General features: G+C 42.1%; 1 protein-coding gene across 8 annotated transcripts in view; it reads left to right on the forward strand.

Annotated features, from left to right (window-relative positions):
* The window catches only part of LOC124220185 (uncharacterized), a 164,578-nt gene that overhangs the window by 114,084 nt on the left and 28,922 nt on the right, over window positions 1-21,572 (forward strand). For 7 of the 8 annotated variants that reach the window (XM_069136557.1, XM_046628703.2, XM_046628704.2 and 4 more), the window contains exon 5: window positions 20,517-20,650. In XM_069136557.1, the coding sequence (XP_068992658.1) occupies window positions 20,517-20,650 (134 nt within the window). Of the gene's footprint in view, window positions 1-4,956; window positions 6,438-20,516; window positions 20,651-21,572 lie in introns of those variants that run through there. The other variant, XM_069136562.1, reaches the window with a different exon arrangement.

Below are 21,572 nucleotides of genomic sequence, written 5' to 3' on the forward strand. Positions count from 1 at the left end.
TCTTTGAAAGTCACTAGGAAATTGCACAATGATGATTTTTTACACGTGACATTTCGTTACGTTAACGTTACTAACTTCAGCCACATGGATTTTCAACGCTTATTACGTGCATGCGCAAAGCCGACAGTTTTTTTTTTTTTTTTTCAACTCTAGATGTAACATTACTGCAGCACCGCAGCTTAACCCGCAGTGAAAGTTGTCTCGGCTGTGTAGGATTCACAATGAAAGTCGACGCGTCTGCAGCAGAAAGCGGATCCGTCGCCACGACAACCGTCGAAAGCCGCGCTTCAGAGTTGAATGATATCAAAGTGCTCTTGACCTTGGGAGCCAGCCGATTATGGATCTCTTTGTGAGGCTTCAAACTGGCGCTGAGGTTGAAATGCACCTTTAGAATATTTCGATGTACTTGTGTATACATGACGTACGTATATCGCGTGTCTAATGGCATAAGGACGCGTGCACCGTTATACGAACTTTTACCACGCGTAAAGGTAAAAAGGCGTATTTTTTCCCCATTTGTATTTATGCGGAAAACTTAACGTAAGGTACCTTGAAATCGATAAATTTATCAATTGACGGTATAAAGTCGTAAGTACTGTCGGTTATGCCCTTTCATCTCGAACTTTATGACTTGTTTATATAGTTTATGACGAACTCGTACCATTTACAAATGTGATAAATAAAAACAAATTTTTGTGCCGAAAGAGCGTGTCGACAAGAACCTTTACCTTACAAAATTCGCATTTTTGGCGCATACGTCCTTATATACACCATTGGGCACCCGATATTTTCTTCTGATATCACATCCCCGATAGAGAACGATCGAACGCGCATGGGTGAATTAAATTCACCGAGAATAAGGAATCCGTTGAAAATCTGAGATGACGATACCAACCGAACTCTGAAACCGACGCATGCACGCGCTCCAATAAATAGAAGACGACGGCCTTTCTGGCGGATGGATGGGACGCGGAGTCCCTTTCTGTCCTTTGTGACTGTAAAGAGGGAGATAAGGTATGCAGCTGAGAATAGTGGAGAGTCTGGGATGAGAAGAAGAGAGGGCGAGCCGCGAAAGAGCGGAATAGGGGGATCGCATATTAAATTGTTTGTCTCCCAGAATGTCTCCGACGTCGGCCGGTTTCGCTTTCGTCTAACCTAGGGCGAAAAGGTCTCGTGGCAGTTCTGATATTGGCAACTTGTTAATACACTTTAATAGCGGCGACGCCCGTCGTCGCTCTCCGGCGTCGTCGTCGTTCTTACGCACCATCAGGGGCACTCGAGAATCGATCGTAGAAATACGCCAGACAATACAGCCGTCCGCACAGGGAAGATCCTTGAATTTACGACTGTAACGAACCGCGTCCTGCCGCCGACGGATCCTCGCCATCCCTTCTCGTCCGACCAGACTTTCGCCAATTAATTAATCCCGGCTCCGATACCATTCGGGCCAAACGCCTCTACCGTTTAATCGAATCCTCGCCAAATCCGCCGCGCGTTTCGATTCAAACGCGGAAACGATCAAGTTGAATTTCCATTGAAAGGACTTGATTGTCAACGGAAAACGTCAGGGGGGGGGGGGGGGGGGAATTTTCCAGCTTCTCAACTCCGGTTCCACTGTTCCTCTTGAATGTTTCTTATCTGCATACGGAGTCCTGTCCCAGGACTCTCGCTTAACCCTGAACCAATTCCACACCGAGGATTATTGAACCCTGCACAATCCGCGCTCGATTTCATTTTCGTCCACGTGGTCGAAGGGTCTCGATTTGTGGGTAGGAGAAATGTATCCTGAAATCGAATCACGCAATAGCGAAAGTGCCTCATACCTTCCATTCGCGTCTAGACGACTGCTGCAGCACACGACTGGATGCAAGAGATGGGTTTAAGCTGGGTCGAAGTGCGCTGTGACGGGCTCTGAACTCGAGACCGAGACCCTCGATGCTGCAGGGTTACGAGGACGAAGCTAGTAACGTCGTTCTAACTTTGCATGTTTGGGACAACTCGCTACTTCGCATCTTCAGGATCGTCTGATAAATTTGATAAGCAACGATAAAGAAAAGATACTAATATTTTTTAAGGACAAATCCTTGAAAGTCGTTCAGAAATTATTACCGTCACAGTAATGATTTTTTTTCTTTGACGTTTCGTTACGTTAACCCTACTAACTTCAACCTCGTGCAGGGTTCGTTTCGTATCGTCTCTGACGCAGCTTGCCTTTGAATACGTTAATTAATGAAATCAATTAACAAATCGTTTAACCAAGCACGCGGCTCTTTTCAACCCCCGACTTCACGAGCCCCGTTCTTTGAACGTATTCGGTACACGACCTTTGCTCGTGTATGTATAACATGTTCGAGTTGGTCGAACGCGGCAGGTGTGTCCTGCATGTGCGATATTTTATACGGCTGCAGGAACGAAACCAATTAGGCATTGTTACGTACGGCGAGAGAATGGAGCCAATTAGAGAAAATATCACGTAATTTGTGCTTTTTTCATATTTAATTCTCTCTCTCTCTCTCTCTCTCTCTCTCTCTCTCTCTCTCTCTCTCTTTTATATATTACTTTTTTTCTTCAGCCAATTCGACGAAACGCAGAACGAGATATTTAATTGTTTTGCGAAGTGACAGAGCTGGGAGGGAGCGAGGAATCCAAGCCCGCTAGCTGGGTGCAGGAAAACCTTGAGACGCACTTTACGACTATTGCTGTCAAGCGTATATATAAGGTATAAGGGTTGCAGGTCGCTCGTCCGACGACCCTTCATTCGTCCTGATTGCCAGAGTAAATTATATCACGAGAGGTGCATACCTCCCTCGAGAAATTCTCATACCTTAGACCGTGCGACGAGGCTTGGCTAGATTTGGAATATTTGCCTAAAAGCGTTTCACCGAAACATTTGAGATTCACCTAGACCCGGACTAATTTGCTACCATGACGTACAAAAAAAAACTTGATTTCGTTACAACGATCCTCGCGGCGTGTTACTTGGTGGCAGAAAATGAAATGTCATCGTGAAAGTTGAGGGGTCGAGTACTTATCGAAATTACCCACTCTCGATCGTCGCAGATTACGTGAAACGAACCACGTTATCACCGATGGCCAATAACAAGATAGTGTCTGCGAAGGGAATTAAGGCGGTATTACAACGCATGTGCGATTCAGCTGGCATGAATTCCTTATACACAGAACGGGCATAATCTCCATTCCCGAAACGCGAAATCCTCTCTACTAGCCTCTCGGCCACCGCGGAATCACCCGAGTAATGAATTCATAGTTTCGATTGCCCGCCCCTTGGTAGCAACGGGCTCTGTAAGGATGTGGAATATCCTTTACCACGGGTGATTCCGGTTATGGGTTTGTGAAAGTAATTAAAATCGGATTAACACCGGAGTCGGGCCGTCGGCCGAGATATGCGTGACGATCCGGTTATTTTTCCTCCTACTTTTCCTCCGACCGACGCGATGTGCTTGCTCTCGGTGTATTTAACGCGGGGTTAATACCGACCTACAAATTATGGCGCGATGCCAGATATGCGAACGTCATTCATGCTGCGCCAGCCGACCGCCGCTCCGCATGCCCAACGGTATTTATACGTGTACGTCAACCCCGCGAGTCACGAAGGGGTTGCTTTATATACTCCCGTACACAGAGACTGACGTCACCGACCCCCATGGCGAAGAATACACGACAACCATCCCTGCCCAGCACGAAACAATAATTTCTTCTCAACTCAAAATGCGCAGTATAAATCGATGGACGATTGGCTCTTTCAGGTTTTTTAATTTAGATACCGTTTTTAGCCGGGTTTTCAGAGGTGAAAGAAACGTTATTGCAACCAAACCTGAAGCTGATTAGATTTTTGCTTTCATCGGTTCAGTATCTTTTCAATTATTTAAATAACAAACGTTCAATAAAAATGATGATATCTTGAGAATTGATAAATCGATTTGAATGAAAATTGTTACCGTGGGATTTTTTTTTTTTTGGTTTAAGGTGTCAGATCAGCGAAATTTAAATTTGGCGTCTTCAATAAGCTGAAAAAAAAAACTAAAAACATTTGGATTTCGATGAAATCTCGTACTCGTCGGTTCGTTGAGTGGCTCATCACGAATTTGAACTTTTTTGGGGTCACCGATAACGAATCCAAGGTCAGGCTTCCAAACCTTGTAATGTTGGATCCGTTATAGCGGTTCGTAAAACAAAAAAAAAAAAAAAATCGTCATATTTTCATGTAATATCGTATCCAAGGGCTTTCGAATCGTTAATCACGAATCCGAATCCGTACTTTGAAATTCGAATTGGATATTATTCTTTCTTTTCTCAACGAACTTGGAACCTGCAGCATGAGAACGGGAAGTTCGTGGCCAGTCTAAAGCCATTTGTTCCATCAAAATTGAACGTAGATAAACTTTTTCGATATTCTTCAGGCCAGCCTTGTGTGATACGTTAAAACATCAACGTTGCGCAGTTGACCCCGGAAGCCAGACGCGTGCTTAAATGTTAATCGGATACCGAGTAAATCCCATTTTTCACGGTGTACTGAAAATATATTCATGCATCTACATCCCGCTGCATTTCGCGGCAGTTACGCGACTCGCACCTTTCCGACACGCACGTGCCACGTGTAAGTTTCACACCAGCTTTTACAAAGCATCGAGGAATGACATCCAGCGCGATTCGATGACCCGTGTAACACGTGAACCATATTCACTCGCAGATTCGTTCATCCCTTGCGTATCCACGGAATCGCGCGGCGTGTTTCTCGTCGTTTAAAACCGCGGCGCAAAATTTCACGAAAGGAACGGACGTACCTATAATACCCATAACAACGAGGCGTCGCGGCGCTTAAAGCTCGACGCAGGCGCGTCGCATGGCGTCTGGGGGGATGAGTGAGTCACGGCGCCGCGATGCCGTTCACTTTCGACCAGCCAGTCAGCCGGCGTCCCCTAACCGTGATGCACACGCTCCGAAAATCTTTGTCCATGGATCGTATGCGTGGTTCGGTCACGTTCCAGCTTTGTTGACAAGCGTAGTTGTTTGTTTTTTCTTTTTTCATCCCCCTTGGCTCGATGCACGATCGGTCGAATGTCACCGCATACGTTCGAAACGCGGCGGGCACTTCGATCGGGGAATCAATCGGTTGGCGAGATATTCACGCAACTTTCACCCTCGGCATCCCCTTCCCAACGAACATGTGAACGCGGAGTGAGATCCTTTTTCCCTGCTTTTCGTAAATAGTCTGTACGATACGTACAACGTATGTCAATGATTTTATAACGTAGTTTAACGGATTTTAACGTAAACACTATCGTAACATATTACTGATCTACGTCTCTGAGGTATTCGTTGTATACATGTATACATGTTTATATTCTTATACCCGACGAAGCGTTGATTAGTATAATAACATCGTGTCAGTGTGAGTTTGTCACGTTTCGTAAGTTTTGTCCAACTATTGCGTCGCAACCGTTATTTGATATCGAAGATTGTGTAGAATTTTCAAAGTAAACGACCGCGTAATACTATTTTTTATAACGTCACTTGTACTCATTGTTCGTCGTATAAACGCGGTGATAACAACATTCTACAAATGTGAGAAGTAAATCAATTTGTACGGTGTTCCACGATACGTGGATCTACACGGTGGTGAGTTATTAACTGTGAATAATTGAAGCTAAAACACGAGGATTACGATTGGACGATATTTGTATCCTGGAACGGTGCGATTGTACGAGATTTTTTATCTCAGCGACAACAAGTCGTGCAACGCGGATCCTGGAGAGAGACCGAAACCGTGGGCTGGTTCATCAGGGAGGGGCGGGTTGGAGTGACGAAGTAAAAACATCTGTTGGCGCGGTGCTTTTTCCACAGTCAATCCGCAGCGGCAACAACGCCGAGAGCAAATAGCGTCGAAAAGATGCCACGAGAGGATGCATAAATCGAGATAATCAACGCGCCCTTCCTTCCTTCCTTCCCTCTATCTTACCATATTATCCCTCTCTTCGTTGATCTTCTACTCATCATCCACGTGGTGAATATTGAGAATTTCTTTCGACAAGCGTATAACGGAAGGGAGAGAGAAAGATACTCGATAAGGGAGGAGATCGTCCGGGGTTTCGTAACGAAGAACGCTGAGTCGCGTGTTTCGAAATAAGAGCAGCTGCGACGACAGGCCTCCACGCTTGGCGCGTGGGCCCCGGTTTTGTCGGCCCCCTCTCTTTTATCCTCCACCCCCTCGACGGCGTCTCAGGGGCCTGCGAGTCCAACGAGGGCGACACGACGCCAGGGTGGCCACAAGGGTGCATCGGTGGGGCCCAGCGCCGAGAGGGGTGCAGAACGCCGCCCCCCCTCAGAGGGGATGCCACGCCACGGACGACCGCCGCCCTCCGAACACCCCCGAGAACCACCGTCCCATGGGCGCCAATCTCACCAAGCAGAGTAGGGTGAGTTTCTGTTCTATTACGGAAATTTGTCGGACCACCCCCCCCTCTTGTATCGAGCAACGGCGGAAGAATCGGCGGAGAGAATTCTGACCAGTTTGAATTGTTTGCATGTTTTTTTTTTTTTGGAGGAAAAGCCGGTCGGCTGTTTAGATTCTCCCGTTTGTATACCTTCGACGGTTTTTTTTTTTTTGTTGCTCCGCGGAATTGGTTTTAGTCTGGTTTGTTGTTTAATCGCAGCAGCGAGCTTCGAATTCCTGTCGTCTTGTTCGGTCAAGGGTTGACTGGAAATCCAATAATCAAAAATGTTGAAACATGTCTGGTAATTTTATTTTCGATAATGAAAATTAACTCGAATGAAAACAATTTCTAGATTTTTTTTTAAACAAAAATTAATCCAGAGCAAAGTCGAATAACACAGGTTAAGATATTGACAGTTTAAGAAAGAATTATTATAATTGCATTGTTTGAAATTATTGAACTTTGATGTTTCTTTATCCGATACTTTTATTCTTGGGCTAATTTTGTACAAAATAAAAAGAAACAAACAAAAAAGAGTGAATAAGAATAAATTTAAGATATTCGTCAAAAATTATGCTCGCACTTTATAAATAAACTATCATTAAAAGTTTGCTGATCAATGGTTTTCGGACAATTTTTAGGGATCTTGTTGATCGAGTAAAATGAGCCGAAAAGCATTACAATCGGATCAAAGAGGATAGAGTTTAAATAATTTGAACGTTCTAATAATAAAAAAGTTTTTAAAATTGTTGATATTCTTAACTTGTGTTGATCGAATTTTCTCAAATTCATTTCTATAACATGTTAGGGATTTCGTTTCACTTGCGCCACTGTCATTGGCGCAAATAAAGTTGCTGAAAATTTTGACTGTTCCACTTTCATAAATATTTTATTGAAATTGCGACCCCTGATTCCTTCTCAACACCGCGGCACACAGAATCAATGACTATCGAGTGTCTCCGTAAGAAAGGAATTCTTGACGTACCGCTCGAGGAGTTGTAATTACACTTCATACATATCTATCGCGGTAATTTTCTCGTTGTTGTTGGAAAGCGCTTCCTCGCTCTCCAAAGCAAACAATTTTCACAATTACACAACGCTAAGGTTGTTGTTTTCGAAACAATCGATTACTACGCTTACGTGTACCGTTGAATTATTCAAATTCTTAAAGGGATGACAGGCAGGGGACTGTTTAAAGCGATTACACACGTTACTCGATTCGAGTCTTTTCGTTGACTGCAAGCATCAAGGGTGAATCAAGAATTGAATCATCCCTCGAAGCAATCGACCCGAATACTGTCACTGATTTTTAAATCTTTCTTTTTCGCCAAATTACTCGATGCTCTTATTTTATAAGTAAAAAAAAGAAAAAAAAAACAACAGAAAACATACCGCGTGGACACAACTATCTTCCGATAATCCGATTGTGATACGAGCTTGAAAAGTTTCTATTATGCGATAATACACGCATCGCTTTTTGCAGCGCTTACATACCGCAGCCTATATTTATCGTTCAACTTGAAATAACGGTCGATGGACGCGAAAGAGCAGAGAAACCGTTGGGAATTCGGCAGCTGGGTTTTCAAAGAACAGGTGCAAATGCGGCTGATCTCTATAACTTTGTTCCCCCCCTACTCCTATCTCCCTACTCATTCCGTGTTTATTTATTTTTATTTTCCTCCTCCCCTCGTCTCGTCTCTTAATCTATTTCTCTCCTACTTTTTTTTTCCCACCCAACATCGCGGCAGAGAAAAACGTGGTCCGAAGTTTACACCGATCGACCAAAGCTCTCCCTACCTTACATCTCGATCGCTGATTCCCAAATCCCCTCGCAGCCTCAACTCCACCTTCTTCTATCCTCTATTTTTCTAGTTCTAAACTTAACCCGATGGCCAGACGGCGTTGCACGTATAGTTATATACGTATAGCACGTATACCCGTCCGTACACCTAGCCGTGCCTGTATATATGTGTGTAGGTGCAACGGCTGAGTGCAGTAATCCTGAACTTGCAGCTCATCACGAAGCCCCCTCCGTTAGTATGGCTGGCAACAGCTTATACGTGCCGAGAATTCCAAATCAAGTGAATTTTATTTGCATTATGTATCAAATTGCCACCGTCAACAAGAGCCAAGTTGCACGGGGGGTTGAAAAACCCCGAAGAAAGATAAGGGAAAAAAAAGAGAGAGAGAACAATAAAAAATAAATAAAACGCGTGTATGTATATGGAGAATGGACAAAGCGGACCGCGTAAACGATACAGTGATTAAACACTGATTCTTAAATCACGAGAACTGCATGTTTTCAAGATAACGTCGAATGCGAACGAGTACTAATACAATAATGATAATATTTTAATACGATTTCTTGAGGACAAGAAAAAAAAAAAAAAAAATACAAGCATCACTGCGAATAAGAGACGAATATCTGTTAAAGAGGAGCTGCTGCCGTGCCATGAAACTCCGCATTGCAGCCTCCCACGCAGATTCGATGAGCTGCAGTCGGCAGAAAAGTCGGTGAAAGAGACAAATAGTCGTCGAGAGATGCGGGGAGTTGCAAGTAAGGGAAGGACGAGTAAGAGAGTAGAAAACCGCGAAGGTTGGGTGGGCGCGAATTTATTCGTAATATATCGAGAGGATCACTAGCGTGAATATTTAAGAGGCGAGTCCTGCAGCCGGGTCTGTGTGTCCGTATATCTTGGATGCTGGGCCGAAGAGATTACGGAGCCGGAAACGTATCTCATCTCTGGTTTAAATTATCGCGACGTGCCAGTTTCGGAATAAAGTTGCAAAATTATGTGGACATATGCGCGCGCGTGTGTGTGTGTAATAACAAGTACGCGAAAAACAGGATCATCCAAACGAGATTCAAACCGTACTGATCTTTTTCTGTACTCCAAGTTTTCTTACGCGTTTTAACACGTACAATACAGTTTTTAGTTGAAACGAATTAGTGATTAAATTAGATCACTCTTTTGCACTTAGTGAGAAAAGAGTTTTTTTGTTGTTGAGAAACGTGTATTTGAATATGGGGGAATAAATGTTTCGATATTGATATCAAACTTTAGTTGAGTCAAATATGATTTGTTAATTATTAACAAACATTTATTTCCCCATGTCTAAGTATATGTACCTTTTTTAACAGTAAATAATAGACTCTGAACTTGAATACAACATCCCATTTTTTGCGTGATGGTATGGGTATCGTGTCTACACTTTATACCGAAATATTAAGATCATCCCCTTTTCGGGAAAGTTATCGTGGTTTTGAAATAACGTTGGTTTGAAATTTGCGCACATCGTGAGTGTATTTGTACCGTTATCGCGATTTTTGTCCAACCACTTGAGATAGACGATCTCGCTCACGCGTGACAACGACATCCACGTCATTCTAACGGATGCGGGGTGATTGTTCAATCTGCGAATTTAATCTTGTCTATCGCACGTCGGTTTTTCCATCGTTGCAGCTCTTGAAATCCGACTCGATTAATCTGCACTACATCGCACAGGTCGAATGGTGGTCGCAAAAACGCAACCTTATTATACCTTCTCTTCATTCGCGCCCACAAACAAAAATTAAAAAGTATTCAGGTAAATGTAATTCAAATTTCAACAATTCATTACAACGATAAATGTAATAAATTGGCTACAATTTACAGCGATCAGTGCTAGTATAATGAGAATATAAGCCCGATGATGCATCATGGCATATAGTTTTTAGAATACTAGCCAGATAACGATGCAGAAAAAGAAAAGGCAGACAAAGAATTTGTAGAAAAAAATTCAATGAACACTTTGTTCGTCTCATTACGTACGTACGAGCTTTTTGTGCGAGGCGATACTTTACACGCGTTTCACATTTATGGAAACGAAAACCGGACAAAGTGAAAATTCACTGAAACGACCCACTCGATCAGAAATTGATAAGAATCTAGGTGGAATTTCTGTTTCTCGAAACTTGATAAAAGTTCAAAGTTTTCAGCTCCGACTATTTTTATCCTCAACGTTTCGTTTCTCCTCTATTGTATTATTATGTGTATACACCGATGTCGGAGAAGCGATAACAGCGCAAACGTGTTTTAGGCTTCTAAATCAAGCGACCCTTCCTCGTTTCTCGATTTTTATTCCTTTCACTTCTTCTTCTAATTCTTCTTCTTCTTTTACGCTTAATTCACCGATCAAATTTCTAATCAACTAAACGCACGGAAATATTTATTATTGGGAAAAATGCCGCTCCTACGCTTGTCACACGTACCTTATACAACCTAATTCCGGGTATGTTATTCCATTTACAAAATGATTAGACGACCCGTCCTAATGATTGATTAACGTTGCAGCAGGTTCGTGCAATTACTCATGGCTTAAGACGGGGTTTTTTTTTTTTTTTTCCTTTTATGCTTGGCTTTCTTCTCTCTCTCTCTCTCTCTCTCTTCCTCGTTTTGTTTTATTGAATTTGTTTTTCGCTTCTAGTTCCTTCTTTTCCTTCGCGTGTTCAGACCAGGCAACGAGCGTTACGATACGGATTGTTGCCTTATACCCACATCGTCATGTAGCGCGAACAAATTTGTCTTCACTTTTGACGCACCCTACACACGCGACGTAGACAAAGGTGGACAGGTGGGCTAGAGTTTGTACGTATAGATACGATTATAGTCACATATGTTCGTGTAATTAATTTACCACGAAACGAAAAATTTCAACAACAGGCGACGGACTCTGATAACGAAATATCACATTATCATTATGCTATCTTTGAGCACACCGTACAGTAGAATGAAAATTACAAACAATGAAACATTATTCACCGCGTGACTTGCGGATTATTATAATTATTACGGGTGAAACGAAAGGAAAATTATAGACTAGAAAGTATCCAAAGTAAGTGAAACTCTCCGAGCACCAACTCTGTTACAACCCTCCGGTAACAAAATTGTACAGACAATTATCACAGGACGAATGACACGTGTGGTTAATGGTTGCATCCTAATCTTTACAACAGTACGGCGAGCATGAGAACAACATACTCAACACAGTCGAGTACCACGTGAGACACACGGGTTGTTAACTTCACCCTCACCGTAAGCACTTTTACATGCGTGGCGTACCCCTTTCTTAGTTTTGGTTACTCGACTATGGAGGGAGAGAGAGAGAGAGAGAGCAGACCTTTGACCGCGAGAGAAAGAGGAATGGAAGGACGGAGGTGTAGCTAAATAGAAAGAGAGGAAAGCGGTGGAAAGGGACATCGAACATGAACCGACAATGCGACACGTGCTGTAAATGCTTAAGCCCCAGCAGAGGTTTGAGAGAAGCGACTGCTGCCTGCACTTCTTATCCTTTCGCTTGATCCTGGAGAACAAACCCCTCGGGAATTTTGACACCGAAGATTTTTTCGTCCGTCGCGTCGTGGAGCAGCTTTGACATCGTACGGAAATTAGGGTGAATTTAGAAGACGAGCGCGTTTAAAACTGATAGGAATTATCAACGAAATTGGGGGGCGGGGTTGGAATTCCGAATTTGAAACGTTCCGAAAGCGCCAGATTCCAAATTTTTTTATGGCGAAACTTAAAGTAAGGAAATCGAACGTGGACGAAACTTGGAGTTTTGAAAGGTCCGAAACCCGACGTTCAAAGTTTCAAAAGTGCAAAGTTCCGAATGGACAAAATGCCGAAAGTGTGTGACTCCGACAAGTCAAAGTTCTCAAAGTGCGGAAATGAGAAAATTTAAAACTCTGAAACATCGACATTCCGAATGATGGAGGATTTTCAGGTCTGTGAATTTTTGGATTGGTGAAACTTCACCACTTTGATCTTTCTTTGTTTTGGATTTTCAATATTTTTACGTTACGAATCCTGGTCGTTCTGATCTTTTACACCCACTCGTTGAGTAAACTAAGCTGTGTGAGTATATTTTAATATTCGGAATTTTACTTTATCAAATCTTGATTTTTCGGAATTTTTCTCTATAGTAACTCGAATTTTCGGAATCCTGGATTTCGGAACATTGATCCGTCACATTTCCGACCATTCAAAACGTTGTTGTTTCTTCAAAGTTCGATTACTCTACCTCAAGTTTCTCCAAAAAATAATTCGGAACTAGGCGCTATCGGAATTTTCAAATTTGAAACTTCAACCCCGCCCCCGAAATTGAATTACGATTGGACGAAGTGCTATAGAACCAAAGACAACAAAATGACGCTTTCGAAACCCGATCAGTCTGCGTTATATGCACGCGTTTTACCGAAGCATTCGAACGAGTTTTCTTCATCTTGTGCACACCGAGGTGATAGTAGTAGAAGTGGACCGACTTAAGGAGCTGATGCAGGGTCGCCGGCCTAAGTCGCCGCTAATCCGATTAAAGGATCTAAATGAAAATACACAAAGTAGCAACACTCCCCCTGAAACTGATGGAATGGGGCCAGCAACGAGAGGCTTCGAGACACGCGAACAGAGAGACAATAATTCTTTGTACCGCACCGCTGCTGCTGCTGCTTCAATCTCGAGGCAGGCATGCCGGTTATACACTGATAAATTCCATCCTTATGGTTTTTATCGGCATGCCGCGTGATCAGCTGCGACTAGGATATTATATGGTTTATAATTTAACGAGGGGCGTGAACGTTTCTTTTTTTTTTCAACTCAGTCGTCGCGTTGGATTACGTCAGGTAAAATAACAACGGAGAGAGAAAGACCGAGAGAGAGAGAGAGAGAGAGAGAAAGCAAAGAAAGGAGACGTGCTCCAGCTTCTTCGAGAACTAAATCCGTCACCCAATGCAACAACCGAGCGCTCTAGATCTCGAGATGTGAAGTTTAAAAACACGGTTCGTTTGTCACCGGTTCATAGAGATTTTCCTGCGCTTATTTCACAGCTTACAATTGTGTCGCAAGGATTGTTGAAAATCACGTTGATTGCCGCTGGGTGTATACCATTATGCTTGGACAAAGTTATCCAGGCAAAATCGAAGCTTGTGCTTTTGCTTTTCCTCGTTTCTATTTCACCACTGGATTTCTTCTTCTTCTTCTTTTATTTTCTGGGAGAACGAAAAGTCGGAAATTAGAGAAACCCTTTTTTTTCATCACTCCGGTACTGCAAACATCCCATCAAAGTTTTACGTGTGTTGTGAATATGATTGCAATACAATGCGATGCCTTGAAATCGATGGTGTTGGGAAATAACATAGAATACGTAAATATCTGGCTTTTTTCTTCATAAACTTTGATGGAAGCGGGTGAGATTGTTTGTCTGGAAATATATTACCTCGTCGGTCGAATGTGGTTCGAATTGAGCTTGAATAAACTGTATAATACATCAGAAATTCTACGGGTATATAAAATCGAAGTGAACAATTTTTTCTTTTTTCTTTTTCAATTTCAACTCCAAATAGGATTTATTTTACTATAGAAAACGCAATAGGAAATAACAATGAATAGTATTCAGAATTTTTCATTATGTCACAATAATTCCGTATTCTTCTCTGCCCCTAATAATGATTTTCTGTTCGATTTCCCCGACAATTTCTCAGTCCTCGATCTATAAGTCGATACAGAGAAATTCATTCATTCTTTATAAATCTCTCGACGAGAATCGTAGCTCACAGCTGGGATCCGTTAATTCTAATGATAAAAGAAAAAAGTACACACAATAACGTACATACACGTATACATTGCAATATGTCACTGAACCCAAAGAAAGATATATTAACAAGCGTTACATAATGTTCCGCGTTCATATAAATATAATTATATATATATACTCATCGTCGTTTAGTTCTCTCCCTTTCCTTCCGTCCATCGTTTCTTTCTGTTTCCTCCGTCTCGTGTTGCACGCACGGCTTTTCCCATACGTTGTACGTACACCAGCTATAAACCCATGCGTGATATTATAAGTACAACACGCGCATGCGTTATAAGGGGGAAACAGATGCGGCGCACTGCAAGGCCGGAGACTCTAGTCTTTTTCTCCCTTTCCTCCCCAAAGCGTAAGCGCGTGGTATTAAAACCATAGACTGCAAGCTCCGCGGTACGCGCACGCACTTGGCCTCTGCACTTACGCATGCCATCCACAAATACAACAGCCTGCGTATGCGCTTATAAACGCGTCACACGGATGCACATGACTCACTCGACCGTTCGAGGAGTGCAGTTCATTTCACCCGTACGAAAACAAGCCGCAGAGAATATTGTGCAGGATAGATACACCGAAGTCTCCCAGGATCGATGCAAATGCGTCGACGATTAAGCCGATCAATTTAAGATTAAAATATTGACGCGAAGAAACACTTTTTGGAGGATTTTGAGATGTTTTGGAAATTGAGTTGTTTTTCATTATTTGCTTCAAAATCTGAGCTATCCTCGGAATTTAAAAATCATTCTACACAGTGAGTAGCGGAAATCGATTTTTCAGAAAATTTCATCCTCGTTTCGTATACTTGTTAATGATATTATTTTAGTTTTCGGAAAGAATGCGGATGCATGTGCAGTAATGCTTTAAATATCGTCAAAGTTTCAAGAAAATTTGGTGCAGAGTAACCATTTAATGTGTGATTATAATTGTAAGTGATAAATTTTCCTGTTATCGAAATGTTTAATCGGTTTGCTTACATGTTTTCGTATTATCGCAGTTGTTGCGAGAAAATATGGTAAGATTGATTATATTCGAAAAAAATAGTAAATTCATATACTAGATTTTCTCGTTATAGTTAAAAATTTGACTTTGCAATTCGCTAACCAGATCTGTAGTTTTTAATTATGGTATAAAATGAATATGTGGAAAATTTCATGCGAACCTAACCAACCCGTCTGACCCTTAACATTTTTGATTTTCTTCAGATTTATTTCCGGAATTTTCAGCCCCTTCTAACGATGTTTCAGCTGACCAAAAAAATTCAAATTACTGATATAAAATGAAGAAAAAAAATAAAAAATCGCTCGATCACGAGTTTGGTATCGAAATTTTTGGAATAAAAAATACAGTTTCTGAAAATCCCTTCTCCAAATCACTTTAAATATGTGTAATTAATTTAACAAGAATATAAAAAAAAAATGTAAAGAATTCAGGCTACCGTTTCAGAGTTGGGACAATTGCAGGAATTGTTTCTTAAACAAAAACAGAAATTGTGAGGGTCAAACGTCAGTCGAGTTGGCATAAAAATCCCTTTGCGTACAGTTAAGATCTGTGTAGCAAAATCAAAAGAGAAACAACGTATCCAGAATCAACAAATGAGCAAGTTGAATGTCCCAATCTCTCTGACGAGATTTTGGGTAAATTCGGGTAAAACTGCAGCGCAGCTACACGGATCGGTATGCCTAACTACCGTAGAATTGGATTGCGGTACGTGTGGTCGCGGCCTTTCACGCTAATTTATATGTCCCAGAATAATCTTCGCCTTTCCCGTTATTCCGTCGGCCACGTCGCGTTGCGCACCTCGAATATAGGTGCAGGGTCCGAGTGCCCGAGGACTATAAAATACGGTGAGAGAGGTTTCGGTGCGGTGGCTGTACGGGTTAAGGTGGGTGGTGGGTCGCTGCTACCCAGCCATTAAGGAAACGAGCCACCGAGATTCTCAAGTTTGACAATAATCTAAACTGTAACAAACTGGGCACCCCGTGGATTAACCACCTCCGCCTTATAACAATTCACCGCTGGGATAAGGATTTCAGATGGTAATCGAGTCCTTCCTTTTGCAGGTCAAAACCTACAGAAATTACACCGTCGTCGTGTCATATCGTCTTTCACTTTAAGGTCGGAAGCGTTTCGCTGACGTGGAGAAGCGTTGGTAAAGTTTAGGGGGGTGAAATGCAGGATTAATTCGATTCGACAAGTGTAACCGCACAGCTTGTGTAGCGAAAGTTCAAGCCTTCCGAAATTCGTTTCGGTTTATTCGTGAGCACAGTAAAGTGATCGGTCATGAATTGGGTGGAAGTGAAATAATCGTCAATCGCACGAGTGAACGGAATGCGATTTGATTTTTCGACGATTACAGATTTGTTGATAATCGATTGATTCGGTTCAAGATCCTGCCGGCAGTAAAAATTTTCACCTCACAGTAGGAAAAAGCCTTTCAATGTTTGAATTTTTTTTTTACGGATATTCCACGCTGTCGTGTTAACGACTCGTTGTTAAATGGGTTTAAGATATAGGTGCCTTGCTCGTATTCCTTGCAGCTAGTGTGTATAATAATTCACGTGGCGACTCCTCTCGCTGGATAAAATTTTGTCAAGTCTTATAAAACCGGCTTCACGGTGCGGTCGCAGTCGAATAAAAGCCGTGAGAAACTGGGGAAAGAGAGAAAAGAGAGAGAGAGAGAGAGAGAAAGAGAAATTCTAGAAAAATGAAAAACAAACTAACGAAGTATAAAAAATTTAGCAAAAGGTTTTTGTACGGAGTATACGATTATGTTGCGTTATGTTATGTTATGTCATGCACGTTATTTGTTATACGTATAGTCGAAGCGAGAGAGGCGAGAAAGAGAGGAAAGAGAGAGAGAGAGAGAGAGAGAGAGACGCCTCTGAACATTGTAATGGTAATGGCCGGGCACTTCTGTTGTACGCGGCTTCCCACCGCGTGATTTGCGTACCGCATTTCAATTCCTTAGAGAAACTAATGAAACAAAAAAAAAAAATAAGAAATATCCCCCCTCCCGCCCTCCCTGACACACACGTTAACAAAGTAAAAAAAGGAAAAACTTTCGTCTCTTGTTCCTTATACACTCTCGTTTCCGCGTTCTATTGTACGTCTTTCCTCTCTTTCACCTGCTTGCTCGCCTCGCCTAACCTTTTGCCTCGGAATATAACGGCCACGCAGGCAAGGCTGTTCAACTCGAGCTTTAACTAATTCTGCAGCTCTTTGCCGAGTGACCGTAAAACACATGTCGAGAACGGTGCAGCATTGCGTGTAAGTTGTGCCGATGTTTCTTGAATGTAGACTGTTAAACAATTTCGAACTTTGAAGCAACTTCTCTTATTCGGTATTATCGAAAGCAATCGATGGATGCTAGGGTGGTTCGCTGTTTGAATTTTTTTTTTTTTTTTTTTTTGACACGTCGATTGAAAAATTCGTGAAAAATACTGAAAAATAAATTTTCGGTAAAGCCTGGAGAAGGTAGGAAAATATTTAGAGGTCGCTGTCAATTATTGTAATATTTTTTTATTCATTCTTACGTATAAACCTTACGAACTTATATGTGCATATATATTGATTGTTTTTTTTTTTTTTCGCATCGCGGTCCAGTTAATCATTGTTCATAAGGATCAGTACTGAAAACGAAAGAGAGACGTTAAAGGTGATGCGATGTTCCTTCTTTCGACAGAAAAAACTGTTATCCAAATTTCTCCGAGACGATTAATCTTCCGGATAAAAGACTAGAACAGCAAACTGCGGAATTGTTAGACGCGTTTCGATGTTGATTGGTGAACGATTAATTGGACCACGATACGAAAAAAAAAAAAAAATATTTACATATGTATATATAAGTCTGTAAGGCGTACACTTAAAAATAAATAAAAAATATTAAGAATAATTGGTAGCGAACTCCAAGTATTTTCTCATCTTCTCCAGATTTTACGACGATATTTTTTTCACGAGTCGTAGCAAATTTATCGAGTGGCACGTTGAAGAAAAAAAAAAAAAAAAAACCAGGTAGAAAAGCTTATCACCCTGAAGGACACAGTTTTTGTTCTTCGACACTTGATTAACCGTATCATCTTCGTCGTCGAGTGCAAGCAACGACTCGTTGAAACGCGTTTCCCACGTGCCTACGTCATCGAGTACGACGCGTAATCGGGCCGGCTTCAATAAATTCATAAGGAACGACGCCCACTCGCGGAGTAAGTGGTGGTGGCCGGTTCCTAGACGTCTGGTGGAGTCCCATATTCCATTGAACCGGTCGTTGATGCGCAGCCGGGAGTTGCAGGAAGTGTCGGAAGATTTATTATTGAGATTTCGTATGGGAGACGAGCGCCGGACGGACAGAGAGTACGTGTTCCTCGTGCCAATTGTTCCCCTCTTTCCTACCTATAACTGCACCGTCGACGCTAAGGACATAGACATGGACACGTTACATGCCCGTACACCGTGTAACATCTAGGCGCGCGAGTATTACCAAAAAGCTGTGTCGAATCTCTCTGTGAAAGAGGCGGCAGCTTGCTGTAAAAATTGAAATGCAGCCGTGCACGTTTCAACTTCGAAGTTTTAGAAATCTTAGCGACAAAACGCTATCCACGAACCGACAATGGGACACGGACAATTTTAACGCGGCTACGTTCCTGTTACACCTTTCAAAAGGTGTGTATAATCATATCGCTTGTACTCGTTTTTTTCCCCGTATTCTTTTCATACCTACGAGGATCCAGACACCGTTTCAAATTCTGTTGCAACGTGTATTACAATAACCGCGCGATTATTGTAAACTGGTAATTATCGTCGTCTTTACGCCTTACGTTATGCGTTAATTATCGCGGCAGGATGAAAAGTTTGGTAATTATACCATACATATCAATGGGGCGGGAGGGGGAGGGAAGGGAGGTATCGGTAAATACTCATCTCTACAATTACACACGAATAGAGAAAAAAAAAACAATGTCCCAGCAAGTTCACTAAAATTTTACGGTCGATTTAACTATTTTTTAATTTTTTAATATATTACCAAATGGAAGAAAAGTAGAAATAACAAATTAAATGTTGATATTACAAAAATGTGTTTTATACTTACTAACAAAAATGTAACGAACAACACAAATATAAAATAGACTCGCTGGGACATTGTGTGTAAATTTTTCCAACAGTGTATATATAAATATTGTATATATATTCAGTGATAAAATTTTCTCTAGATTCCATTTCAAATTGCAAAGTAGATGGATATAATATCTGTCGCGCAAAAAAAAAAAAAAAAAGAAAACTTACTATAAATTTTCGGGCAAGATGCTTTTCTTGGTTAACAATTGACGTCAAGAATCAAAGCGATGGATCAGGAGCCGTCACGCGGATGCAACGAGCCGTTGGACGAAATGCGGATCCGTAAGTGGGGCGAGCGTCTGCAGGACCGATAGAAACGGGGTGTTCCCGGGATTTAAGACTCCCATAAATCCGCTTACCTACCCCTAAAACCGTCCGCAGGGGGCGGCGGTCAGCGGCTTTTACCAGATTGTGCGTCGGCGGCCTCGCGAGCTTCCGAAGCTCTCCACCTTCTCCTTTTCCTCTTTTCCTTCTCCTCATTCTCCCGCATCCTCGTTCGCTAACTTACAACATCCGCGGTTAATTCCCCCTTCGGCAGCTCTGAATTTCCGCACAACGAAACGAACCGATACCATCGCCTTTGTCTTGCGGAGGGCGCGCGTTATACACCCAACTCCGAAACTTCACCCAATGCGCTTAGAGACAAGGAAATTCCCTGCATTCCCTTCGACGAACCGAAGTATACATTAAACATGGCGATACAGGGGCAGGGAGAAGGTGCGGGGAAAACGCGGGGCAGCCCTTCTTCACGGAAAATACGCTACGCGGAAAGCAAGTTCCCCTTGGAAACAAACGGGGATTCGATATATTATTCGCTTCGGATTAACTCCTGATAACCGTTCCTCCTCTCGTATTCTTCGCCTATGAACATTATATGTAACAGCTGCTGTTCGATCATTGATTGTTCAACGCGATCTTTCGCGACATTTGTCAATGTACTTTCGTTTCTGATATCCTTTCTAAACTCGTTCGGTATTCGATCAATACGCCCGACGAAAGTTAACGAATGTATATTTATAATTGTGTATACATACTCAACTTAAGCACCTAAAGCCATTTAGTACTCCTACCTTTACCGATAGAGCAAACTCACACTTTTTATTTACTGTATTAAGTAAACAAACGAACGGAAAGGGTTCAAATTTCCCTCTTTTATATCGGAATTAGGGAAAGTCACTCATATCCCGAACGAAAAATGTGTGCTTTTCTTGACATGTGTTATTATTTGCACGTTTCCGGTGAGTTTGCTCGGTCGGTAAGGGTAGGAGTAGTCCATGACCTTAATCACTCGCTCGTTTTCAAATCCACGATTGTTTTCCTTGATTTTTACAGAGGGAGGCGACGCAACGCGATGTCGAACGAGAACGGCGTCAGAGAATGGAGGCAGAAGCTCGAGTTCGCGAAGCCACGGCCGAGGCTGAACGAGCCAGAACCAGGGTACATCATCTTCAGCGAGAACTCGTCAGGTGAGTAGAACTGGAAATAATTTAAGTTGTCAATTTTTCGAAACGGGCGGGGGTGAAAAGATGGAGAGGGGCCACAATGACGAAATTTTTAAGAAACGAAAACTCAATTTATAGTGTTTAAAAAAATTTACGAAGACGAGAAAAATAGAGAGGCTGGAATACAGACGGTACAAAACGTAGAATCGTGTACAGATTTCAGATTTTGTCGTCTTATGTTTCGAACTTTCGATATCCTTCGACTTTCTTCACTTGCAATTTTCTGTACTTGAACTTTCTACATTTTTATAATTCTACGTATTAGATTCTTGCGCCTTTGAAAATTCGATATTCTAGCCATTTTAATTATTTATCCCCTAGCTTCGAAACTTGGATGAAAACGATCGAAACTAACGAATCGAATCCAAGTTACAGTTATTTAGCGAATATGTCGAATAATAAATTCCGGGCTGACAAATGATTTGTCCACCGCGAATGGGAGGAGAAAAATTATTCTGTTTCCTGTAAGTAGGTGACATCTTCTCTTTTTCTCATTCTTTTATTCTCCATCACTCACACGGTGCAGTAGAACATACACCGTCTTTCTTTCCATTCCTCGATGCGAATGAATTATTCAATACGTTCTCGTAATTAGAAATCCGCGTACAAGTAGTTTTCTCACCGTGTCCGACCACCCGCGGCGTTTTACACTGACTAACGACGCCGCGACGTTGCGTTGCGAGTAGCGAATGCACCCGTATGGTCAGACCGCTGTGACAGTGAGGAAAGCGATGATTTTTCAAAGCAAAGCCGAGACGTCGCGTCGTTCTGAATTAATATCATAACCCCGGCACCTGGAAGGGATGAAGCGTAATATTACCAATCTCGACCCTTGGCGATGCGGTGCGAAAATTCTCTTTACATACCGCGTGTTGCAATATCGTTT

Source organism: Neodiprion pinetum, chromosome 5 (assembly GCF_021155775.2).
Source record: "Neodiprion pinetum isolate iyNeoPine1 chromosome 5, iyNeoPine1.2, whole genome shotgun sequence".
Lineage (NCBI taxonomy): Eukaryota > Metazoa > Arthropoda > Insecta > Hymenoptera > Diprionidae > Neodiprion > Neodiprion pinetum.